The 27,133-nt window shown below is 47.6% G+C and overlaps 1 protein-coding gene across 11 annotated transcripts in view; it reads right to left on the bottom strand.

Annotated features, from left to right (window-relative positions):
• The window catches only part of zgc:152951 (uncharacterized protein LOC569013 homolog), a 131,659-nt gene that overhangs the window by 41,669 nt on the left and 62,857 nt on the right, over positions 1-27,133 (bottom strand). For 9 of the 11 annotated variants that reach the window (XM_038801700.1, XM_038801702.1, XM_038801703.1 and 6 more), the window contains exons 2-4: positions 25,009-25,169; positions 23,593-23,986; positions 14,158-14,269 (exon numbers count right to left, since the gene is read on the bottom strand). In XM_038801700.1, coding sequence (XP_038657628.1) covers positions 14,158-14,269; positions 23,593-23,844 — 364 coding nt within the window. In that variant the 5' untranslated portion in view covers positions 23,845-23,986; positions 25,009-25,169. The remainder of the gene's footprint in view (positions 1-14,157; positions 14,270-23,592; positions 23,987-25,008; positions 25,170-27,133) is intronic. The other 2 variants (XM_038801704.1, XM_038801705.1) reach the window with 1 other exon arrangement.

Genomic DNA, 27,133 nt, shown 5'->3' with positions numbered 1-27,133 from the left:
ATCTTACAATCTTTTGAGCCTGTGTTCCAGTCTCAAATCTTCCCGTTCAGTATTCACACCAACCGGGATCATAACACTTGTTAAAACCCATGTAGACCATATCAACTGCACTACCTTCAATCTTCCCTGTTCCATCCCCAAACAATTCAATCAAGTTAGTTAGATACGATTTTTGCATAACAAACCCATGCTGACAGTCCTTGATTAATCTATGCCTTGGTGACAGTTTATCCTGTCCCTCAGAATTACATTTTAAAATAGGTTACATTCAATCTTTTACATCCATTGATGCATTGTAAAAGCACAGGAATATGTTACAATACATCTTCATATACAAACCAGAAAATTCTCCGTATGGTTTTTCTGTTCTCGCTGAAAACAAATAAACGAGCTTAAAAAATTAAAAATATGTGTTTCAGATAAACACACTAGTAAAACAACAAAACTTTTGGCCAACATAAAAATATCTCATTGTTACCAAAATTGTATTTTACTCAAACTCTCATCTTCGCTGTATGTTGTGAAGCTGTGGTAAGGGTGACCATTCGTGGGGCGCATGACCTGCTCGGGGCCTATGGCGTGGGAGCTTGCGAACCCCAACCAATGGGGAAAAAGCATGAGGCCCTGAGAGCAGGGTACCGGGTAGTGTGGACCTGAGGGTCGAGGAGTAAAGACCTGTATGACATACCTATGCGCCTGTATATAGTTGAACCTCTTTGTTATATGGGAAGAAAAGCGATCGTCAGCCAAGGTATTTTGATGAGCGTTACAGATGCGGGAAGACCACCCCCAAGAGATGTGCCAGTGCAGAGATTTTTTTCAGTTCAAGTGGAACAGGAAGAGCCACGTTGCTGTGCCAGACCGGGTGCACCCAGTTATAAAAAGAAAATACACCATGACTCTAGGGCATGAGGTATGAAAAAAATCCCGAAAATAAATCCGAGATTTACAGGATAAATATGGTTGAAGTAAGCAAGACAGCTCCTATAGAAATAGCCCTTATGGTCAACGTATGACCTTAAGCATGGAGGTCGACACAGGGGCATTGGCTACTGTGGTGGGTGAACAACCCGACAAACCGCTCCCAGCAACTCTGCCACTGCTGCATCAGTTGTACAACGTGAACTGTGGCCCAGATGAAAATGAAAATGCTGATAAGATCAGTGGGGAGGAACCAGACGAAGTGCAATCCAAAACAAGTCCTCAACAGCCAATCAGGCCAAATATACTCAGATGGGATCAACAGCTGTGATGGTGGATGAAGTCTGCAGCAGGGGGGAGATCCCCAGTCGTCGAGGTTCCCTTGCCACTGGAACTGGATCTACCCTCTGTCAAAGACTGTCAGCTGGATTCTCCAATGGCGGGATCCTCCGTTTCACCGGCAGCGCACTCATGCCCTCGGATTTGCAGACTGCTTGGGAGTACCCACAATAGGAGAATTCAGCTGCCAGCAGCAGCACCCCGCACTGGAAACGGGTGCGGCAGGATGGAGTGATCCGCTCCATATGTCTGCTGATGTGCAATGGCATACCCATGTTAAAAGATGTCCTGCACTAGGCACCTATTAGAGGAAATAAACACCCCCCCCCCACACACATAGACAGGCCCTAGCTTCGGACAGGCACGTAGACCGTGGAGCTTGATTCAGTCGTCTCGCTCTTGAAATACGAACAGGAGAGCATTTCGGCACCTTTCTTCGCGACTGAGCTGCCCTCTTCACAATCCTGGAATGTATGAACTCTCATGGATAATGAGCAAAACAATCGACCGCAGTGGAGAAATGCACTTGTTGCCGGAGAACCCTGGCACTTCAGCAATGATGACGCTGTCCTTCAAGAGACCTGAGGAGCTGGAGTTGGGCAGGTGAGGGAAGATGGTGGTGGTTACACCTCCTTCTGGAAATGAAAACCCGACGATCAGCCCAGGAAGCATGGAATTGGATTCGCCATCAAGAACAAACTTGTTAGCCGACTCTGAGTTCCCTGTCGGCATCAACGACGGCCTTATGACCCTTCGTCTACAACTTGCCAAGAACCAGCAGGCAATAATCGTGAGTGCCTATGCCTAATCCTTGATGCCAATTATAAATTCAAAAAAGGCTTCTACTCCACTCTGGTCACCATACGCTCCAATGTTCCTAAGGAAAATAAGATCATCCTCCTTGGGAACTTCAATGCCAGGGTGGGAAAGGACTCCTGACTCTGGAATAGAACCATTGGAAAGGGAGGAGTTGGGTGTAGAAAGAACTTTAGTTGGTGGATTAGTTGCCTTAATACTCTGTATTCATTTTAACCGGCTGCTTGACTATATTTCATGGAAATAGGCACTTGGCAAAGCATGATGGATATTTAGCCTTATTTTTAGTCAAGAAGTTCTCTATGAAACAGTCAGAAGGTCATACAATGTAAACAAGCATACAGCTGCACATTGTTTTGCTGACAGCAGACAATTATTATTTTTCTTAGGTGAGGAACTGAAGGCCTGTTATTAAATTTTAACTCCAGTCTGCAAGCTTTTTGCTAATCTAAAGAATGCCTTTTGTCCTATATATTGCTTACTGTATCATAGAAATTGCTTGCCTTAGCTTTGTAAAGTGGGGACATTTGGAATGACTGTGGTCTCTCTAATCCCCCCACGAACTTCGTGTTAAATAAAGAACCTTTGGTGAAAACTCGAAGTGCTAATTTATAATTTCTTCACTATTGGGAAATGCAATTCCAAAAGAGTTTTCCTGCTCAGCAAATGGGCGGAACACCAGGTTGTCATCACTAGCACACTGTTCTGCCAAAAAGGCAAGTTCAAGATTTCCTGGAGACATCCACGAAAGCGCTGGCAGATGATCGATGAGTCATCATCCAATCCTGAGACCAAAATATTGCCTTCGTCACCAAAGTGCTAACAAACTACTGACTCATCCCCTCCTCTTATGCCCATCAAGCTCAATCTTAATCAATCTGACCAAGGCTTTTGAATCAATCAGCCGGACGTGCTATGGAGGACCCTGTCAAAGGTCGACTGTCCAGAAAAAGTCATCAACATCTTCCACACGATGTCAGCGACAGTCCTCACTGACAGAAATCTCGGAGGTCAAGACTGGAGTCAAGCAAGGATGTGTCATCACCCCAATCTGTTCTCCACCCTCATTGCCACCATCCTTCCCTTGTCAAAAACGATTCCCAGTGGGGTGGACATCGTCCAGAGGATGGGCGGAAAAAGTTTCAACCTCAACCAGTTGAAATCCAAGAAGAAAATGACACTGACATCGCTTGTGGAACTTCTCTATGTGGATGACATCGGCATCTCCACTCTCTCAGAAGACAATCTCCAAGCCATGCTGGACACCTTCATGGAACATGCCAAAGAATTGGTCTCAGCCTCAACCTCAAGAAGACTCAAGCAATTTACCAACCTGCCCCAGGGCAAGACCAGTCACTCCCGCCATCATGATCAATGGAGAAACTCTCCCAAACGTGGAACATTTCCCATACCTGGGGAGCCACCTTTCCTCTAAGCTTGACATCGATGTGGAGATCCAACATTATATCCAATCCACGAGTGCCTCCTGCGGCTGCCTAAGGCAAGAGGTTTTGGCCACCACGATGTCTGTGCTGACACTAAGATCCTTGTGTACAAGGCAGTTGTCCTCCCTACTCTTCTACATGGCTCCGAAACTTGGACTACTTACAGATGCCATCTCAAGGCTGGATGAGATGTATTCGTCACATCAGCAGGGAGGAGAGGCATTCCAACATCAGTGTCCTTGAAGGAGCCACGAGCAGACGCATCAAGACCATGACCATCCGAAACCAACTCCGCTGGGCCGGACATGTGCTTAGGGTGTCAGAGTCCCACTTGCCAAAGCAAATCTACTTCGCCCACTTCAAGGAAAGCTCCGAACAAGAGGAGGACAAAGGAAGTGCTTGGAAGACACCCTGAAGGCTTACCTTATGCCTGGGAGACCCTTGCTTAGAAGAGACTTATTTGGAGGAACCTCCTGACTGAAGGGACACAATTCTTCGAGGAAACCTGACAGCAAGAGGAGGCTCAAAAAAGGAGCCGAAGAAAGGAATACCAGTGATCTAAAGCCCAAATACCAATCCCATCTCCTGGAAACTCTGCCAAGTGTGTGGTCGCAAATACAGCTCTAGGATCGGGCTCATCAGCCATGCAAGGACCCACAGAACTCTTGTCCAGTAACACAGAGTTTCTTTGGTGGCCAATCATACCTGATAGTGAGTGATCGTTGAAGACTCGGTTAGACCTGCTGTTCCTCTCAATTTGGCGGGAGGGTGAAGCCGAGGCAAAACTCCCACAAGAAGTATCACGACTTGGTGAAAGGCAACAGATCATTTAAAACTAGCGACTTAGTTTTTGTAAGGAACTTTGCATCTCATATGTCATGGACACCTGGGAAAATTGTGACAAAATCTGGTGCTGTCCAATACCTGGTGGACTTGCAAGGGAGACGAGTGCAGAAACACATAGACCAGATAAGGAGCAGAGAAGCTGCAATGCCAATGGTTGAACAGGTGGAACTGGCCGGCACTATCAATGCCCCTTTGGTGGAGCCTGTGTTGATCTTTAAATTCTTCACCCGGTAGTCTGACTCAATAAAATGAGAGATGGATTTGTAGGTATAGTATCATTTAATAATAAGCAACTTGCAAGGCTGGCTTACTCGTAGAACTCCAGAACACACAGCCGCCTCCTGTGAGTTCCACAGCAAGAGAGACAGAAGACAAAAGGGTATCTGCTGATGTATTCAAACTCACAGTAAGATTCACATATAAGCTTCCCATTGGTCATTCTATACACCTCCTGACCTGGCCCTATATCCTAATTGGTCACTTTGCATTGTAACCCCAGCATCCTTTTCACCATGCTCACCATGCGGCTACCCTCCCCCGAGGGTCTCAAACAGGCTTTTGCTAAATCCCTTTGTCCTTTGTCTGTGAGCCCCCTACCATCAGACCGGACCTACTACCATCGGACTGGCCCTATTATCTATACCATCTTAACTAATAATCCTATTTTTATCACATTCATTTATTCATTTCCTCACCTGAAGCAAGGGAGCCGGAGGGTTCAGGCGAGGCCCCTGCAACTACTCCTGAGGGGACTGAAGAAGGGGGCATCCCCAATGGGGTACCCGTCAAGACCTCAAAGCAACGTGTTGGTGAAGAAACTGCCTCAGTGGTGGAGGAACGAGTCAGGGAACTGAGGCATTCCGCCATGCTTAAGAAGTCCCCTGATAGACTAACTTTGTAAAGGATTGTACTGTACTACCCCCTTTTCTGTTTCTGCTCTCATTGTACACATAGTTAACTATTAATAACCTGTGGTGTACATATGTATTGAGGGGCTTAAGAGGGGACAGATGTGGTAGCATGGTCCCTTTAAGGGATGACCTATCGCAGACCATGTGACTCACTCAGGGCTTATCGCATGGGAGCAAGCGAACGTTGACCAATGGGGAAAAGTGCAGGGCCCTAGGATCAGGGGCCTGGGCACGGGCCTGTGGACCTAGGAGATCAGCATGATATACCTCAGTGCCTGTAATAGTTGAACCTCATTGTTGTTTCCAACAACCCTCTTCATTATATGAGACTCCTCAGTGATACCTCACGCTATTACAGAAGCATTCCCCCGCCTCCAATGTTGAATTATTATAAATATTTTTCTTTTATCATCGAGTACAACTAGGAATAGCCAGAACATTCAGGAATGGAAATAAGAGATATTACAAAGTCTAATCATGAAGAGAAGCTGAATTACCAAACGCAAATTAAGCCGAATAATTAATACTAATTCCTGTCTATCACACTTTTGGGCTCAGGAAATCACCAAACCAGTTTCACTAACAAGTCTTAGCACTAAAACCAGGCAAAGAGTTGGAAGATGGAACATAATCTAGGAAAATGTAACGTTATGCATTTTAGTAGGAAGAATAAAGGAGCTGAATATTATTTAAATGGAGAAAGACTGCAGAAATATACAAGATTTGGGAATCCTCGTGCAGAAATTACAAAAAGCTAGCATGCCACTTCAACAGGTAATAGGGAAGGCAAATGGAATGTTGACCTATATATCAAAGGGAATGGAGTATATAAATAGAGAATTCTTGCTAAAACTATGCAAGGCATGAGTAAGACCACACCTGGAATACTGTGAACAGTTTTGGTCCCCTTATCTATAGAAAAATATACTGATGTGGAGATACCGGCGTTGGACTGGGGTAAGCACAGTAAGAAGTCTTACAACACCAGGTTAAAGAACAAGGTTTGTTTCAAATCACTAGCTTTTGAAGCATTGCTCCTTCCTCAGGTGAATGAAGAGGTAGGTTCCAGAAACATATCTATAGACAAAGTCAAAGATGCAAGTCAATGCTTTGAATTTGCAGGTAATTAAGACTTTACAGATCCAGAGAGAGGGGTAATCCCAGGTTAAAGATGTGTGAATTGTCTCAAGCCAGGACTTTTGGTAGGATTTTGCAAGCCCAGGCCAGATGGTGGGGGGGGGGGGGTGAATGTAATGCAACATGAATCCAAGGTCCCTCATGTGTGCGGAACTTGGCTATAAGTTTCTGCTTCAGTTCCTGAAGGCTGTCTTGGAGAACTCTTACCCGGAGATCAGAGGCTGAATGCCCTTGACTGCTGAAGCGTTCCTCGACTGGAAGTGAACATACCTGCCTGGCGATTGTCGCGTGATGTCCGTTCATCCGTTGTCGCAGCTTCTGCATGGTCTCGCCAATGTACCATGCTTCGGGACATCCTTTCCTACAGCATATGAGGAAGACAACGTTGGCCGAGTCGCACGATTATGTACCGCGTACCTGTTGGGTGGTGTTCTCATGTGTAATGGTGGTACCCATGTCGATCTGGCACGTCTTGCAGAGATTGCCATAGCAGGGTTGTGTGGTGTCATGATCGCTGTTCTGAAGGCTGGGTAGTTTGTTGCAAACAATGGTTTGTTTGAGGTTGCGCGGTTGTTTAAGGCAAGTAATGGGGGTGTGGGGATGACCTTGGCAAGATGTTTGTCTTCATCGATGACGTGTTGTAGGCTATGAAGAAGATGTTGTAGTTTCTCCGCTCCGGGGAAGTACTGGACAACGAAGGGTACTCTATCGGTTGTGTCCCGTGTTTGTCTTCTGAGGAGGTCGGTGCGGTTTTTTGCTGTGGCACGTTGGAACTGTCGATCGATGAGTCGAGCGCCATATCCCATTCATACGAGGGCATCTTTTAGCGTCTGTAGATGTCTGTTACGCTCCTCCTCGTTTGAGCATATCCTGTGTCCATAGACTTGTCCATAGGGGACGGCTTATTTACTGTGCTTAGGGTGGAAGCTGGAAAAGTGGAGCATCGTGAGATTATCCGTGGGCTTGTGGTATACTTAAAAATATACTGGCATTGAAGGCAGTCCAGAGAAGGTTCACGAGGTTGATCACAGGTAAGGAGGAATTTTCTTGTGAGGAGAGATCAAGTAGGTTGGGCCTCTGCTCATTAGAGTTTAGAACAATGAGACATATGGGATTCTCAGGTGGCTTGACAGGTTGTTTACCCTTGTGGGAGAGTCTAGGACCAAACGGCATAATCTCAGAGTAAGAGGTCATACATTTAAGACAGAAGATGAAGAGGAATTCCTTCTCTCCGTGGGTAATGGATCTGTGGCATTCTTTGCTGCAGACAGTTGTCGAGGCTGGGTTGTTCAGTATGTTCAAGGCTGAGATAGACAGATTTTTAATCAGTAAGGGAATCAAGGGTTATGGAACTATGGCGAGAAAGTGTAGTTGAGGATTATCATATCGGATCAGTCATGAATCTCATTGAATGGCACAACAGTCTTGATGGGCTGAATGGTCTACTTCTGCGCCTACATTTTATGGTCTTATGGTCCATCAAATTATATTTGCAAATAAATTTGAGTCACACAAATTTCAGACAATTACCAAGTCCAGTAAGAGTCTAATCACCTCCCCTTGAAATTCAATCTCATTACAATTACTGAAGTCCCCCCATCAACATCCTGACTGTAAGCACTGACCAGAAACTTAACTGGATTAGCAACATAAATACTGTGGCTGCAATAATACTTCAGAGGCTGGTATTTCTGCAGTCAGCAACTTATTGCCTTTTTACCACCTAAATTGGGCAGAGTGCAGTGGAATACTCTCCATTCACCTGGATGACTGCAGCTCTAACATGCAAGAAGCTGAACACCATGCAGGACAAAACCATGTGCTTAACTGCACCCTTAAACATTCACTCCATCCACCATTGGTTCACTATGGATGTTGCGCGTACCATCTATAAGATGCACTGCACCCACTCAAGTAATCTTCCATAACATTTCCCAAACCCATGAAAAAGGGCAGCAGATGAATGGGAACTCCACCACCTGCACGGCCCACTTCAGGTCACAAACCACCCTGACGTCAAAATATTGCTGACAAGAGCGACATGAAGCTTTCCACCTTGTTATCATCAGAACAAACACAAGAGTGCCAGATTTCAAATGATCACAGCAATTTATACTACAGTAGAATATACTGAGTGGTAGACATGTCATCTCTGATGTCATGGAGAAAGCAATGGCAGACAATAGGCTTCCAAACTCCCAGAGAATTCAAAAAAGGTACATGGCTTGATCATATTTCTTTTGCTTGCAGAGAATGGGTCCCTGTGTATGAATGTATGTCAGTTCTAGCAAATGTACATGAGCCACAATATGAGCTTGACTGAGTATCTTGAAGGGGTTGTAAGTGTAGCTATTAGTTCACTCAGGATTATTCATAAGGGGAGGGCAGCACGGCGGCGCAGTGGTTAGCACTACAGTCTCACGGCACCGAGGTCCCAGATTCAATCCCAGCTCTGGCTCACTGTCCGTGTGGAGTTTGCACATTCTTCCCATCTTTGCGTGCGTTTCGCCCCCACAACACAAAGATGTACAAGGTAGGTGGATTGAACATGCTAAAATTGTCCCTTTGGAAAAAATTAATTGGGTACTCTAAATTTATATATAAAAAGGATTGTTCAATAGGTGCTGCCCTACCATGGAATCACATCTAACAGTAAATATTTTGTTCTGGGTTTTGTAAGCACAGGCTGGTTGGGTACGGTCTGTGCTTTGCCCATAACAACTAATTTAAGATAATCAGTCGAGCTCATAAGGTGACTTCTTTTCACTTGTTGTAAGTGACTTAAAGGCATACGCAGGGACCGGTCCTCTTCAAACAAAAGGAATATGTTCAAGCCTTCCTCCTTTTCTAAGTTACCCGAGGACGCCATCTCCATAGTGTTTCAGATGGAGAGAAGAGGTGGGAAAATGTCCCCCATTTTCTGACTTCTCAGCTGACTGCAACAAGATAGATTTTTGAGAAGGTGTGTTTTAACGCTTTTGAGTGCTATGACATAAAAGAGACACAAATAGACTTTCTTGTCATTGAAAATGAAAAAGGACACACACACACACACACAGTCACTATGCAGGCTTGATACCTTTATTCCTGGTTCGTTGAAGACAAACTGTGGTAGGATGTTTTTATGGCCTTTCAGTCAAAATTGTGGTCGAGCCTTTCTGATGAAGAAATGTTATCTTCACAAAACAAATTTTCCCTTATTCACATCTTAAAATTACTTTCTTTTCAAAGCAGAGTTCTTTCCTTTTGCAAGATGAGATCTCTCTCTCTCTCTCCAGATGCTGGTTCCAGACTGCGTTGCTCGGCTATCCTTGTGGTTTAGTCAAGTATTGGCTCCCTCTCCAGACAGTTTCAGCCATGTGGTGACAGAATCAAGGTATTCCATTGTCCAAAACGTGTTTTGAGGCTGATGTAATTGTGGTGAATGTATTATACCAATAATCCACCATTGTATTTGTATCTGTGCTGTTGTCCTTGTATTTGTATCTGTGCTGTTGTCCTTGTGGGCTTTTCCTATGGGCCATTGTATGGCATTATCCATAGGGGATCATGTTGGGGCATGTACGGGCTCCGCCCATGGCTCCTCCCCTTGAAGGGAGGTACAGCGCAGTACAGGCCCTTCGGCCCTCGATGTTGCACCTGTATAAAGAGCAGTCAACCTGTAGGCGGTTCTCAGTATTGGTTCAGTCGCAGGCAGGCACTGTTCTAAGTTGATTAAAGCCACGGTTTACTTCTACTCATGTCTCGAGTGAATTGATGGTCGCATCAGTAATTGAAACACAATAGGGAAATGTTTGATTTCCCATCAACATTCCAATTTTGATCATCTTCACTGAGTGACTGTTTGAAATGCCGCCTTCATGGTACCAGCAAGTATGGCAGCCATTGTCAAGTTAAATCTCTTCCACTGAAATGGTGCGAGATGGTCACGTAACAGTTGGGGAGGTCAGTTTCATTTTACGTAGCTTCCCAGAGATATTTGGTCTTTGTCCGTCTGGAAACTACAAAACAATTCGCCTGAGTTTCCAGTGTCCATTTTGTGTAGGTACGATATCTATATTTCATGTTGCTGTATAAGAAGTAAAGTGTCTATCTCCAAATATGCTTTTGAATATACGTTGTGACATAATAATGGCAAAGCTGCGGTCCATCAGAGTTGACTTACCAATAAATCAGCACTCTTCTCTCCTGGAGTGTAAATTGTTGTGATTTGTTTGAAATTTGGCATTCTTGGAATAATGATAATAATAATCTTTATTGTCACAAATAGGCTTACATTAAAACTACAATGAAATTACTGTGAAAATCCCCCAGTCGCCACATTCTGGCGCCTGTTTCAGTACACAGAGGGAGAATTCAGAATGTCCAAATTACCTACCAGCTGCCTGAAGGGATCGAGGGAGCGCAGGCCGCTAAGTACGTGGCGAGTATGTTTGAGAAGTTGGTGTTTTGGGGGGGGGGGGTCTTTGACTGTCCCCCCCCCCGAGGTGGATCGAGTGCACAGGGCGCTGAGGAGGAGGCCGAAGGCTGGAGGGCCAGCGAGGGAGATGGTGGTGCGGCTGCATTGTTTTCTTGATAAGGAGAAGATACTGAGGTGGGCAAAGCAAATGAAAAAGTGCACCTACGAAGAAAACATGCTGAGGATCGACCAGGACCTGGGTGCAGAGTTGCCAAGGGGCAAACCGGTTATAATCGGATCAAGACTATCCTCTACGAGGAAAGGGTGTTATATCCTGTGTCTCACACATCAGAATCGAGTTTTATTTTGACACGCCGGAGGAGGCAACTAAATTTATGAGAGACCATAGACTGGGAGGTGTATGAAGACACTGAACATTGGAGAAGCTAAAGTGGGGAATGTGGGTATACATATGGGTGTGGAGTGATGAGTGTGCTTTTTGTTTTTTACTGGTTTTGAGGATTTGCAGGTGAAGCACGGTTTTGGGAAGAGGGTTAGACACCCTCTTGAGTGGGCGCCACCATGCTAGCTGGTTGGCTAGTTAACGGGTGTGAAGTGGGAGGTCGACCTGTGAGGAGTGCGGGAGGGATGGTCGGGTTTTCTTTGTCTTTGTTTATGGGGAGGGGGGAGCGAGGCTGACGTGGGTGGTGTTGATGTGGTGCAGCCGGTTATGAGGAGATGGCGGCAGACATCTAGGGGAGGGCCTGAGGGTGAGCAAGGCGTGGATTTGGGGGTGCTGGCCAAAAAGGGGTTATGGCTGATCAACGAAGGGGGGTTGCAGGTAGCCCCCCGACCGATTGATTACGTGGAAGGTATGGGGTTTAAATGGCCCCGTCAAAAGGTTGCGCGTTTTTGCACATTTAAGGATTTTGAAGGCGGACGTTATGTTTCTTCAGGAGACGTACCTGAAGCTGGGGGACCAGACGAGGCTGAGGAAGGGCTAGGTGGGATACGTGTTCCACTCCGGGCTGGATACGAAGATGAGGGGGTTGGCGGTACTAGTCAACGAGAGGGTGACTTTTGAGGTTGGCAGGATCGGAAAAGATCCTGCGGGGTAGGTTCGTAATGGTTAGAGGGAAGCGAGAGGGGATGACTGAGGTGTTTGTGAATGTATATGCCCCAAATTGGGATGATGTAGATTTCTTGAGACTGGCTCTAGGGAAGATTCCAGGCCTGGGCATGCGGCAGCAGGTTATGGGGGGAGATTTTTAATACGGTTCTGGATCTTAGGGTGGACCGGTCGTGCCCCAAGTCCCTGAAGGTTTTGGCTACGGTGAAGGAGTTGTTGGGGTTTATGGAGAGTATGTGTGGGGTGCGGTTTGAGAGGCCGAGGGCGTGGGAGTTTTGTGTACTTCTCGCACGTGCTACCAGACTGATTTCTTTGTTATTGACAAGGCATTGTTGGTGGAGGTGGTTGGATCGGAGCATTCGGTGATCGTGGTCTCTAACCACGCATTGCACTGGGTGGATTTGCGGGTGGTGCAGGGGGAGGCTCAGCGACCCCAGTGGAGGTTGGATGTGGGGTTACTGGCGAACAAGGGGGTCTGTGAGAGGATGAGGGTGGCTATCCAAAATTATGTGGAGCTGAACAATACGGGGGAAGTTTCTGCCCCACACCGTGGAAGGCACTGAAAGCAGTGGTAAGTGGATCACGCAGTGAGAGAGCGGAGTGGGCAGAATGGCTGAGGTTGGTGGAGGACATTCTGAAGGTCGGCCGGAGATATTCACTGGTGCCTGAAGGGCCTTATTAAAGGACAGGCAGAGGCTCCAGATGGAGTTTGGGCTGGTGTCCCATGCAGTGGGACAATTATGTAGAGCCAGAGGGGCGGTTTATGAGTATGGGGAGAAAGCGGGTAGGATGCTTGAACATCAGTGGAGGAAGCAGGCGACGGCAAGAAAGATTGGAAGGGTGAAAGATGAGAGGGGCACGGTGGTATTGGAGCTGGAGGGGGTGAATGGGGTTTTTGAGGCCATTTATCAGGGGTTGTACAACTCTAAGCTTCCGGTGGGGGATGAAGGGATGAGGTGGTTTGTGGGTGGGCTGGAGTTTCCGAGGGTTAGGAAAGCGAATGTGCAGGGATTGGAGACCCTGATTGAGCTGAGGGAGCTGATGGATTGTGTGGGGGCGATGCAGGCGGGAAAGGCACCGGTTCGCATGGGTTCCCAGCTGCGTTTTATAAAAAGTTTGGATTGGGCCCCTGCTAGTTGGGATGTATGATGAGTCGATGGTGAGGGGGGGATCTCACTCCCACACTGTCGCAGGCCTCAAGATGCTGTCTTCCCCTTAAGTCAATCTTCCAGTCCACTGAGAACATTTATCCAATTAACTGAAAATTTTGCTCTGATATCAACAACTGGTCTGTTTCCAAAGTTACCCCTTATCCAATCTGTTGGTGGATCGGTCTAACATGGCATTTCAGCAAAGCAATAATATAATTATGGCATTTTTCTTCCACTGTGAAATATTTCAGGAGATAATTAACACTTTTCAGCTGTCCATTCTCAACTGAAACTGGACTAAATGTAAATGAAAGTTAGAAGCAATTGCCTGCCATATTTGGCTGGTATATCTATCTACCTGAAGGATACAAATAGTGAATAGGATACCTTGGGCGGGATTCTCCAATAATGGGGCTATGTCCCCAATCAAGCAAAAAAATGGGCGAGAATCACTTTGGACTTACCTGGAGAAAGTCCAGAGTGATTCTCCTACCTAGAGGGGGCTAGCAGGGCCCCGGAGTGCTTCTCGCAGATCCGGCTGCCGATATGGGGCCCTGCACTTCCGGTCAGGGGTCCGCGCCTGTGTCGGCCGTCCCGTGCGACATGGCGGACTCACACCGCGGACTGGCACTAAGAGGATAGGTCCCCCTCCGCCAGATTGCATACTTCTGCAGATCGGTGGCCCCCGATCAATAGCCTAGCCATCCTGGAGACCCAACCCCGGTGAATGATCTCCCACCCCTCCTCCCCACCCACAAGGGCGTCCGCGGACTGAATCCACAGCCGCCATGCCGAGTGCCTGCCGGGTGGAACCATGAAAGAACCACGGCGGGAGAAACTCAGCCAGCTGCACGTGGGGAATCACTGCGGGGGCCTCTTTCAATGGCCCCGACATGCGCTGCGTCAACTGCACTTGCCCGATTGGCAGCGATTCTCCGGGGACCAGGGAATCGCAGCAAGAGTGTCGGACCCGATCTCGAGTCTGACGCCCGTTCTCCGTCCCCGCGCCGAGCACGATTTCGCGCGGAGGCTCAGAGAATCACGCGCCTTATTTTCTACTAACCTTCAACTGGTCCTTTTTCTTCAACACCTCCTGGTACAGGGATTGGAGGCGCATCAGGCGGTACGGGATTATTCTTGACTGTATTAATCAGGCTGGCAAGTTCGTCTTCTGACTGTTGGAAAAGGGAGTGATTTATCGGGTGTGATTTAACCACCGCGTTGCGCCTGGCGCGGATCTGGGCGTGCCGGTTACATCGTGGGAAAAGCCAAAATCAAGAATCGCGTCGAGCGCGCAAATCAATTTGCTATCTAACCGACGGCGAGTTCCGGATCGCACGCAAATATGCATACCATTGACCCCAATTAACATCAATTTCTAGCTCATTAGCGAATGTAACGGCCTCCCGGGAGTTAACCGGCTCCTCAATGAGAAATCACATGGGAGTCGTTTAGTACGCCTTTTGTAAAATGTGAAGCTGACGCAATGGCTGCTGAGGGGAAGTGAGGAGGTGAGTGCAGCTCAAGGGCACCGGAGCTGCTGTCACAGTGCTGGGAGGAAGGGGAGGGGGCTGCCTCAGGGAGGTTGGGCTTGGTTGGGGGGACTGAAGCGTTCCAGGTTGGGGATCGCCCTGGGCCGGAGGGAGAGTGGGGGAGTGCAGTTAAGGGACTTGGCATCTGTGAGGACTTCAAGCTATCTTTAAATATTGTGGATACATGTAACAGATACAATTACAGCTGCTGCCTGTCTGTCCTACCAAACACTTCCAGGACAGAGCCCTGCTCCTTGTTAAATGCTGAAGGTCTCTTTAAACCCCTTTGACTGTGAGCAGCCTCAAGCTTCACAACTGAAGGTGATTGCTAATAAGGAATTAGACTTCTAGACAATCTAGTCCACTCCTCTACCATACCCAATACCTCTCCCATCACCCATGGCACCTTCCCATGCAATCGGAGAAGGTGTAACACCTGCCCCTTTACCTCTTCAATGCTAAACATCCCAGGCCCAAAACACTCATTCCAGGTTAAGCAGCGTTTCACCTGCATCTCTTCCAATTTGGTCTACTGCATTTGCTGCTCGTAATGTGGTCTCCTCTATATCGGAGAGACCAAACGCAGACTGGGTGATCGCTTTGCTGAGCATCTTTGGTTTGTGCGCATTCAGGACCCTGACCTTCCTGTTGCTTGCCATTTTAACAAAAGACCCTGCTTCCATGCCCACCTGTCTGTTCTTGGCCTGCTGCAATGTTCCAGTGAAGCTCAATGCAAACTGGTAGAACATCTCATCTTCCAGTTAGGCACGCTACAGCCTTCCGCCCTGAACATCGAATTCAACCACTTCAGATGATCAGCTCGACCCCACCTCGACCCATTTGTTTTCATTCCATTTTAACTGTCTTTTACCATCTCTTTCTTTCTTAATATATATTTAATTCCCCCCAAATCTTATCCACCTTTCCTTCACCTTTCTCCTCTTTGCTTCCCCCTCCCCCTACATCTACAGTTCATCCTCTGATGTTAGTTTCTCTGCTGTTTGGCCGTTCACATCATTTGTCCTCTCTGAGGACTGCCATTAGCACTCTTCCCCTTGGTTTCTGTGACCATTAAAACCCCGTTTCCCTGGGTTTCTGTGGCCATGACTCATCTTTCATTCTGACTCCACAGTCTAAATATTTCCCACTTTCTCTGTCTGTTAGCTTTGACACAGAGTCACCGGACTCGAAACGTTAGCTCTTTTCTCTCTCTACAGATGCTGCCAGACCTGCTGAGATTTTCCAGCATTTTCTCTTTCGTTTCAGATTCCAGCATCCGCAGTAATTTGCTTTTATGAAAGGACTTGAACTTCATAGATTATCATAGAATTTACAGTGCAGAAGGAGGCCATTCAGTCCATCGAGTTTGCATCGGCTCTTGGAAAGAGCACCCTATCCAAGGTCAACACCTCCACCCTATCCCCATAACCCAGTAACCCACCCAACACTAAGGGCAATTCTGGACACTAAGGGCAATTTAGCATGGCCAATCCACCTAACCTGCACATCTTTGGACTGTGGGAGGAAACCGGAGCACCCGGAGGAAACCCACGCACACACGGGGAGGATGTGCAGACTCCGCACAGACAGTGACCCAAGCCGGAATCGAACCTGGGACCCTGGAGCTGTGAAGCAATTGTGCTATCCACAATGCTACCGTGCTGCCCGTTAGTTACTTGTTAGTTGTGAGAGCACGTCACAGCTCTCAAGAGCACTCTTGTGGGTACATGTGCCATGTCTAAGATGATGTGGAGATGCCGGCGTTGGACTGGGGTGAGCACAGTGAGAAGTCTTACAACACCAGGTTAAAGTCCAACAGGTTTGTTTCAAACACGAGCTTTCGGAGCACGGCTCCTTCTTCAGGTGAATGGAAAGGCTTGTTCCAGAAATGTTTATATAGACACAGTCTGAGATGCCCCGGAATGCGAGCACCTGCAGGCAATCAAATCATCAAAGATGCAGAGAGAGAGGTAACTCCAGGTTAAAGAGGTGTGAATTGTCCCAAGCCAGTTCAGTCGGTAGGCCTCTGCAGGTCCAGGCTTGTTGGTGGGGGCCGAATGTAATGCGACATGAATCCCAGATCCCGGTTGAGTCCGCATTCATGCGTGCGGAACTTAGCTATAAGTTTTTGCTCAGCAATTTTGCGTTGTCGCGTCTCCTGAAGGCCTCCTTGTAGAATGCTGACCCGGAGATCAGAGGCTGAATGTCCTTGACTGCTGAAGTGTTCCCCAACTGGAAGGGAACAGTCCTGCCTGTTGATAGTCGCACGATGCCCGTTTATTCGTTGTCGCAGTGTCTGCATGGTCTCGCCAATGTACCACGCTTCGGGACATCCTTTCCTGCAGCGTATGAGGTAGACTACATTGGTCGAGTCGCACGAGTATGCGCCGCGTACCTGGTGGGTGGTGTTTCCACGTGTAATGGTGGTGTCCATGTCGATGATCTGGCATGTCTTGCAGAGATTACCCTGGCAGGGTTTTGTGGTGTTGTGGTTGCTGTTCTGAAGGCTGGGTAATTTGCTGCAAACAATGGTTTGTTTGAGGTTGCGCGGTTGTTTGAAGGCCAGTAGTGGGGGTGTGGGGATGACCTTGGCAAGATGTCCATCCTCGCTGATGATGTGTTGGAGGCTGCGAAGAAGATGTCGTAGTTTCTCCGCCCCAGGAAAGTACTGGACGACGAAGGGTACTCTGTCAGTGGTGTCCCGTGTTTGTCTTCTGAGGAGGTCGGTGCGGTTTTTTGCTGTGGCGCGGTGGAACTGTCGATCAATGAGTCGAGCGCCATATCCCGTTCGTATGAGGGCATCTTTCAGCATCTGTAGGTGTCTGTTGCGCTCCTCCTTGTCTGAGCAGATCCTGTGTATACGGAGGGCTTGTCCATAGGGGATGGCTTCTTTAATGTGTTTCGGGTGAAAGCTGGAGAAGTGGAGCATCGTGAGATTATCTGTGGGCTTGCGGTAAAGCGAGGTGCTGAGGTGACCGTCCTTGATGGAGACGAGTGTGTCCAAGAATGGAACTGAATTTGGAGAATAGTCCATGGTGAGTTTGATGGTGGGATGGAACTTATTGCCATTCCATTCAGCCTTTCCATTCACCTGAAGAAGGAGCCGTGCTCCGAAAGCTCGTGTTTGAAACAAACCTGTTGGACTTTAACCTGGTGTTGTAAGACTTCTCAATGTCTAAGATGATGATTATTGCATCGCATTTCAATCAAGCTGTAATATCCCGCATCGGATTTACCGGGTGGGAATGATCATCTTCCACATGGCCCTCGCGGAGTATAAGGTCCCCCGCTGAGGGGCCGGGAACTCTATTAATCATTGTATAAAAGGTCGGCCAGTAAGGCATTGTCCAAAAAAGGAACCTGGTAGGGATCTACCGGATAGTGTAAACATTGTTGTTGTAAGTAAATCTTATAAGTTTATTATTTCACTCGCTGTTGTCTCCCCATGTCCTCACTTAACAAACTTTGAATCCTGAACAGTTTGCCTGACCTCGAGAAACATCAGCACCATAGAGACAGCAGTCAGCAACAAACACTCAAGAACTGGGCTTCATCACTGGGAATATTTTTAAAAATTCATTTACAGGATGTGGCATCGCTGGTTAGGCCAGCATTTATTGCCCATCCCTAGTTGCCTTACAGAAGGTGGTAGTGAGTTGACTTCTTGAACCGCTGCAGTGCTTGAGGTGTAGGTACACCAACTGTGCTGTTAGGGAGGGAGTTTCAGGATTTTGCTCCAGCTACAGTGAAGGATATCCAAAGGGTGAGTATGTGGATCAGGAGAGGGCACCCGAGCATAGTCTCTCTAATGTTCCTGGTAGGGGGTCTGGGGTGCAGAGGCTCCTGATGCGGTCGGGGGCAAGTGTGCAGAGTGAAGTTTTCCAGCACAACTGGTTCGGTGGATGGCACTCTGAGGGAAAGCGGGACACGGAAGGGTGGGGAAGGCTTGGGCGATTTGAGGGTCCCGGAGTGGAAGCCCTAACAGATTGTCAGACTCTCTCCTTCTCCAATTCGTTACAGATACCACAATGGAGGGTGGTGTCGATCCCACAGAGGATGTCCTTGCGGTGCTAGTGGCAGCCTATATGGCAAGACGCCGGAAGGCAGCAACGTCGAGGCAGGCTGTAGGCGGTATCCCATGTGCACACCTTGAAGACCTGGCCGCCCATCAGGCTGAAGCGGAACCCAGGGATGGGTGCCAGCAACGACCCACGGGCATCGTTGGTCCAAGAAATGACAGACCGCATGTGTTGCAGGGGGCTCCGTCTCAACAAAGAGACAGTGCGGCACCAGTGCCATGTTCTTGTGGACTTGGCTCTCCGTGGAAGAGGAGGACACATGTTCCTGGTGGCCATGAAGATCACCACACCTCTGAATTTTTATGCAACCGGTTCATTCCAGGGTTCGAGAGGCACATCATAATCTATAGCCCACAATGCATCCATCAGGTCACGGGTGCCCTTGTTAATCCGGGCAGCTGACGATATCAACTTTGAGCTGGACCAAGCCCACCAAGATCCCCGGGCTGCAGGATTCTCCACCATCGCCAGAATGGCACACGTCCAGGGGTAATTGATGGCACAATGTTGCCTTGCGTGTCAGGCAACAGGGGGTGCCCCTCATTGACAGCAAAGAGTTTCACTCCCTGAATGTTCAACTTGTGTGCTACCACTGCCTCCAAATCATACATGTGTGCACACACTTCCTCGGCGGACTGCATGACAGCTGCATCCTGGGTCACTCGGAGATCCCTGGCATCTTCGAGGACCACCCCAAGTTGACATACAGCCTCATCTGAGAAGGAAGAGCCGGGCCAGGAGGGGACGGTGGATGAACCTGGGGAGGGGCTTCAGGTGTAGCCGGAGAGTGGAAGACAGGCGGCAGCAAAGGTCCGGCAAGCCTGGAGGGCCAGGGAGGTCCTCATCCTCTCTCGCTTCTCATAGACGAGGCTTTGTCTGCCAGCTCACCGCCCCCCCATTCCACTCTTTCCCCCCCATTCCCCTCCCCCATTTCCCCTCCTTTCCGACCAATTCCCCGACCCTCCCACCCCCCATACCTATGGAGGGCAATAAGGGGTACAGGTGCAGGCAGGCTCGCTGTGAAGATTAACATGACAGAGTGTTCACATGTATCAGGTATAATATGTTTTAATTGTGAACATTTGAAATTTCCACTTCCACTAGCTACAGATAGTAAACCCTGTCACCTATCCCAGTGCCCACTTAGTGATCCTCAATCCTCTTGATCTTAGTGGTTTACTGCTACCTCTAGGTAGTCCCTAGAATGCACATCGGAGGTGGAGGCAGCCTGCTGCTTTTCGCACCCTGTGGCCTTTGATGCCCTTTGCAGACATCCTCTGGAGGACCTGGAGCCGAAGGGCCGAGGTCGACCTACCGGTGTCACTGGCATCGCCATGCCACCTGTTCTGCCGCTGCCCTTAAGACGCGGCGGTGTCAGGAGGTGGGGATTCGGAAGAACTGGAGAATGCCATCATCTCCTTGGTGCAAGCCCCGGGTTGGCCTCCAGCTCTTCCTCCTCCCTGATAGTGCCCGTAGGGCCCTGAGGGACTCCATGCGATGGAAGGGAAGCTGGAGTGAGATCCAGGGGTCTCAGTCATCTGGCTCTGTCGCTCTTGATACCTCCCCATGGACGACACCCTCAGCGATGCTCCTCAGTGACTAGGCCACACTCTGCAGTGCCCTGGCAATATCCACCTGCATCTGGGACACTTCCTTCAGCAACTTGGGCATGATGTTGAGGCCCTCAGCCATGGCTGTCATAGACTGAGCCACCACTCAAGATGCTGACTCCGCCACCTGAGTAGTGTTGGCCTCAGTGCCACGCATTGTCGGCACCATCTCCTGCATCCGTAGCCTTTATGACTCTTCCAAAATTCTATTCACTCGCCTGAATCTTGGTAACATTCCCTCCTGAATCTCATGGCCGTGTCCTAGCATCTGCATCAGCTCTGGGATAACCTTGTCCAGGGGCTCGGCATCTGACTGGGACTCAGCGGAGTCCTGGGATCCAGCAGGGTCTGGCTGCTGACTCCTTTGGATGTTCCTGCCTCCACCTGATGTGCATCAGCAATTGTGTCCCAGAAGCCTGGTCACTAATGTCACCCACCGAGGTGTGTGTCTCTGCACTGGTGGAAGTTGGGGTGGATAGCTCTGACGCCTCGATAGTGGTCTCCTCGGACCTTGTTCTGAGGTGTTCTATTGAGTTGTGAGGTGGGGATGACTCCGGATGGCCCTGCCTCGTCAGGTGGAGATCTGCGAGAGAATGGACCTGTTGTCAGAGGGAGAGATCTTTTTGTCTGACATGAACTTCTCACATGAGACAGTTCATCTGGGTGAAGGGGCAGTGGATCGTTACCTCTGTGGCGCAGGCCAACTTCGCTGTCAATGACTGCTCTCTCCTTGGACAAGCCAGAAATGTCCAGGGCCCATTCCTCATAGGGGATGAGGACTTGGACCTCTGCTACCCCCCCCCCCCCAATGATTTGTGTCGGGAGAAGGGGTTGGAGGGTTTGAGGGATGACAGGTGGAACTGATGCCAGGAGAGAGGTGGTAACTTACCTTTGCAGCTCAGTGGAGGTCGTTTATCTTCTTTTCGACATTGGTCCTCCTGGTCATGCTGCCCATACCGACAGCCACTGACACTGCCTCCCAGGTGGCATTGGGGGCCCTGCTGCTGGCCCTCCAACCCTCTCGGAGGAACAGGATGTCCTGTCTCGCCTCTACAGCGTCCAGAAGCCTGGCCAGGTCGGCATCACCAAAGCAAAGAGCAGGTCTGCGTGTCACCAAGCTTGTGTGTTGACTAGAGTGATTGGTGAGGTGTCGCTTAAAAGCAGCTTCCCCCTTGTTAGTGAGCTGCTGAGGTGCGAGTCGGGCAAATCAGACGGCGAGAAGCTCGCAGGCCTTATTTTCAGCAGGAAATGCTGTTAAATACAGGCCCCAATCTCGGCATCACAGCTGTCAAGAAACACCCTACCAATCATGCCCAAGATTACACTTCAAAATGTTTCTGTTAAATTGCTCCCATAATTTCTGCCTGTGGTAATCTGACAATAGTATGTCAGGATATTTATTTGCAGGACAAATCAGAGTTTTTAAAGCAACAGGAGAAAATTGTTGAGACAAACGTGCAAACAAAAAAATATTTCTACAAGTGTCCACTGTAACAATTTGTCATTGCAACATTTCAAGTTATAATCTTCAGTATAGTTCCTCACCCAGAATACTCAGGAGAATATACCGTGCACTGGACAACATGTATTCTATTAGATACCTCTATGAGATATCTCTAACAGAACACCTACTACTTTTTGTGCTGTCAACATTTGTTGTCAATTTTTACCCCGTTCAATGTATCTATCCCACTTCTCCCTTATTGTGGCAATGGCTGCATTGTTAATAAACAATATACTACTGCATCCACTACAAGTCCTGCCTGCTGCTGGCCTCCAGTTAAATATCAGAACAATATTGGTAAGAAATGTCCATAGACTGGACATCCACTTACCAACTATGCAGCCTGCTGGATCAAGAATCATGGGCAAGTTTCTCCGTCGGGATTCTCAGTAATGCCGGCTGGTCAATGGGGTTTTCCATCATTGTGGGAAACCCCCGGGCTGCCGGCAAAACGACGGCGGAAAATTGTATCTGGAACGTCGCTGGAAAGTTGGGCTGAGTTATGCAAAGATTGAGTTCAAATCCCACAAAGATATAGCCCAAACAATCTAGAATTCCACTATATGTGTGTACATGCAGTGGGGCCAGTTCCAGCTTGTTCTCGACCCTGCGAGTTTCGGAATGCTTAGGTCACGGATTATCTCCAATGTTCTGATGCAGGGTCATCAAACTGAAACACGGGCCGGAATTTTACGACCCCTCATGCCAGCAGGATCTTCTGGTCCTGCTAACGGCTCCCCCCCCCCCCTCTGCAGGTTTCCCGGCGGCAAGGGTTGTATTCAATGGGAAAATCACGTTGACAACAGCGGGGCCAGAAGATCCTGCCACCGGCCAATGGTGGGCTACCTCTGCCACGGCGGGAGGTGCTGAAAATCCCGCCCATTAACTCTGTTTGTCTTCACAGATCCTGCCTGTCCTCCTGAGTATTTACAGCATTTTAGTTCAACTTGCACTGTTGCCTCTGCATCAGTCAGCAGCCCAGCTACTGCTTCGCATGTCTGCAAGATTTGCGGCATTGTGATAATACAAACTGGATTTTTAAACTACGTTTTATAGACTATTACTCATTCTTATTCAAGCACAAACAGAAAATACTGTAAACACTCAGCAACCAGGAAGCAAACATAGAGAGGGAAACAAAGACCCTGGCCTAGCCTTCTGAGCATTTCTGGCATCCACAGTATTTTGCCTTACTTATTGTGACTCAATGGAGCCTTTGAACCGGGAAGGGCAGAGCAAAATTAACCTTAAACATTTCAGATATTTTGGTTTCTCAGAACAGGTTGAACCAGTTGATGCAATCAAATGGGCATCTGTTATATTTGCTGATGTTGGGAGGTGCAAGCAAACGTAATTGTTTCCACACAAATAAATTAGTCCCAAGTTACAGGATTGTGGAAAATTGCCTCCCTTTCACGGCAGTGTTGGCAAATTCTGGGTTATAATAATAGGCTATAAATGCAGGACAATGTTTTCTGTGACAGGCTATATCAACATCAAACAGCGAAGCTCAACCAGTTTGTGGAGAAACCTGAACTTGGTGACTGATCACAGTCTTTTATGCGTTCCAAGCCACCGCTTAATTGTTGCAAGTACTCACAACCACCTCTAAAACTAGTTCAAGCGCAATCCTCCTGACCTTTTTCTCTCCAAAACAGTTTTTTCAGAACTTTTACTCAACAAATGAAAATACGCAGAAGCTTCAGGAAGAATAATGGAAAATCCTATTCATTTATCACATACAGTTATAGATTTATAACCACTTTTACCTACCAAATTCATGAAATCATTGTTTCCACCAACATGGATGTTGTTAAAGTAGATCTGTGGTACAGTAAGACGTTCAGTAAGATTGATAATCTGCTGATGGATCTCAGGATACTCCTTCACATTGACTTCAAAAAATGGGAGACCCAGTTTAGTCAGATAAGACTTGGCACGAAGACAATGAAGACATCCTGTAATTGAGTAAATTGTAATTCGGCCTGCTAATTGCTGCATCATCACTGGTTCTTCTGGCTCCATTTTAGGTTTGTCGACTGAAGAGTGTGTTGCCAATTTGTATTTGTTTCGTTCCTGTTGCTCTGCTTATTTCACTGTTGCCTCTTGCAGAAATTCATAAACTGTGGCATATCAAGACCTGTGCCTCGCACTGGATTTGAAATTCCTGAAGGAAACAATTGCGACAAGTGAGCTCGAGTTACAGGAAAAGAAATACAACACTTGTACTTAAAAGCTGTGCTTCAGAGCATTGGGAAATTCTAAACCACGTCACAACCAATAAATTACCTTTGAAATGAGATCACCTATATGGGAGCAACCTACTTTCCTGGTACACCCGAGCACAAATGACCAAAAAAATGTTCACTCCCTATACTCAGTTCCTTGTTTCCCTATAAACACCGAACATTTTATACTTTTCGTCACAGAACTGAAGCTGATCTCAAGTTTAGAAAATGCCAGTATCCAAAATAGAATAGGGAATTACAGGCAATGTAAACTGGAGATAAGTTCGGACTTTCATAACACTGGTTATACTTTCTGTTATTTATGGTTACTGACCTTGAAGAAAGCTGCCGAGAAATATCAAGTGATCCTTGTGGATGGATTTTACTTTTCCCGAGATAAATTTGACTTTGACACCAAGCCTAGGGAAATCCAGGCGCCCAGGAACAGTGATACCATTAAGTAGACTGAGCAGCCAAATGTATTCCTGGGAAGGATAGCCTACTGGTTATGTCGCTGGACTAGTAAATCAGAGGCCTGGACTGATGATCTGGGGATATGAATTCAGCGCCCACCAGAACAGCTGAGGAATTTAAGTTCATATTAATTAAATAAATCTGAAATGAAAAGCTAGCATTTGTTAACTACTGATTGCCACAAGACAAAGATAGGGGAACGTCAATTTCCTGTCAACACGAGAAACGTCCTTCAACTCTTACATTCTATTTTCTGTTTTGTAGCCATGGTCTATGAATCCTACTGCATGGCCTCTGTCTGGACTTTTATTTTATCTTTTATCAAGATACTTCTATCTTTCCTACCATGCATGTTCAGTCTAGTTTTCCTATATTATTTCTCTCTACCTTTTTCATACATAGGAATTTCATTTGCTATTCAACCATCCTGTGGCGTGGTTCCTCTTTGATCCAATCTATACAGACACTGGTGTCCCTGCTATCTCACCTCTAGTTTCTTTGGAGATTTGTCGATCCCATCCACCTGGATTCAAGATCCCATCTTCCTTAAGTTCAGCTACTTAGTCCAATCGTTCCTTTCTATCTATCCAAAACGTTGCAATCTCTCTGTTGACTGCTTCGACTGCTATTATTGACTGTTTTGTTAGCCTGGTCAATGAAAATTGAGAAAAGGTGTTCAATCAGTATCCCCATCATTTCAGTATCATCTCCTGAGAGTTTATCTTGCCCTTTATTTAGTGACTATATTCTTACCTTAATTCTCTCATGTGTTTATAGCTTTAGTAACTTGAGGAAGCCAGCGGTAAGAGAACAAAGGTTTATTTAACTATTTACAATTCTGTACTCGCTCCCGGTACAGTCCTCACCGGGAGAACTAACCACACCAGGCCCTACCTTGGGCTGGGTTTTGTGTTCAATTTTAATGAGTTCCAGCTGGGTGGCCTCCAACCCCTATCTGGAATCTCCTACTCCACAAGTCCTATGGGGAGGTCAACAATGATTCCCCCATGGTCCTCATGGAAGTTATAACAATACCATAGTTTAATATTTTTTATTCCTTGGTATTTTCATTTTTTTTCACAGTAATCTCATTGCAGTGTTAATATAAGCCTCCTTCTGACTAATAAAGATTATTATTTTATATACTGTTTATATACTTGTGCGTTTTTTTTATTTCATCCCCACCTTCAATTATAAATGGCATTAAGTTTTTTTAGTGAAATGCATTCCGCTGAATTCTATTTAATTTTTTGTTCAAATATTGCTTGCTGTGGCTCTACCTCTGTCAATATTTTTTCTTTTTTTTTTAAACAAACAATTTTATTGAGGTATTTTTCGGCATTGTAAACAGTTCCAGATAACAAAAAAAAAGCAAAAATATGCAAACATCAACGTAAAATCAATACTTCAAATCATACCGTACTGCACAAGTCCACTCCTCTCCCATAGACACTACCCGCCTATTTATCCCTCCTACTCTACTCTAATCTCCCCCCCCCCCCCCCCCCCCCCCGCTGACGTTCACTCTCCCGCTAAGAAGTCGATGAATGGTTGCCACCTCCGGGCGAACCCCAGTACAGATCCCCTCAAGGCGAACTTAATTTTTTCCATACCCAGAAAACTTGACATGTCCGAAAGCCATAGTTCGGTCTTCGGGGGTTTTGAGTCCCTCCATGCCAGCAGTATTCGCCGCCGGGCTAACAGGAAAGCAAAGGCCAGAACATCAGTCTCTTTCTCCCCTTGGACTCCCGGGTCTTCTGAAGTCCCAAAAATTGCCACCCCTGACTCATCACCACCCTTGTTTTTAGCAGCCGGGACATGATCCCCGCAAATCCCTCCCAGTACACCCTAAGCTTAGGACATCCCCAAAACACGTGAACGTGGTTCGCTGGTCCTCCCGCGCATCTAGCACTTGTCCTCTACCCCAAAGAATTTGCTCATCCGAGCTACCGTCATGTGGGCCCGGTGAACTACCTTAAATTGAATCAGGCCGAGCCTGGCACATGTTGTGGTTGAGTTTACCCAACTCAGGGCTTCTGCCCACAGCCCGTCCTCCATCTCCCCGCCAAGCTCCTCCTCCCATTTGAGTTTCAGTTCCTCCGTCTGGGACTCTTCCCCCTTCATGAGCACCTTCTAAATATCTGAGACTCTACCCTCTCCTCCTTCTCCTCTAGAGACTATTCTGTCTTGGATCCCGATTGGCGGGAGGCGTGGGAAGGATGGGACCTGGCTGCGGACAAAGTCCCGCATCTGTAAGTACCTAAAGTAATTTCTCCTTACCAGCCCAAATTTCTCCTCCAAGCCCCTCAAACTCGCAAAGCTCCCCTCCAGGAACTTTTTGCCCACCCTCCTCACTCCCGCCATGTTCGAAACCCTCCATCCATGCTCCCGGGGGCAAATCGATGGTTATCACATATTGGAGCCCAGATAGACACACCCACCTCCCCTACATGCCTCCTCCACTGGCCCCATATCCACAGGGCCGCCCCCAGTACCGGGCTGGTGGAGTACCTGGCCGGCGACAGCGGTAGGGGAGCCGTGACCAGGGCTGCCAAACTGGTGCCCCTGCATGAAGCCACCTCCGCCCGCTCCCAGATAGACCCCGTACCCAC

This window comes from Scyliorhinus canicula, chromosome 7, assembly GCF_902713615.1.
Source record: "Scyliorhinus canicula chromosome 7, sScyCan1.1, whole genome shotgun sequence".
Classification (NCBI taxonomy): domain Eukaryota; kingdom Metazoa; phylum Chordata; class Chondrichthyes; order Carcharhiniformes; family Scyliorhinidae; genus Scyliorhinus; species Scyliorhinus canicula.
Note: the sequence above shows the minus strand (reverse complement) of the source record. Positions and strands in the feature narration are given on the sequence as shown.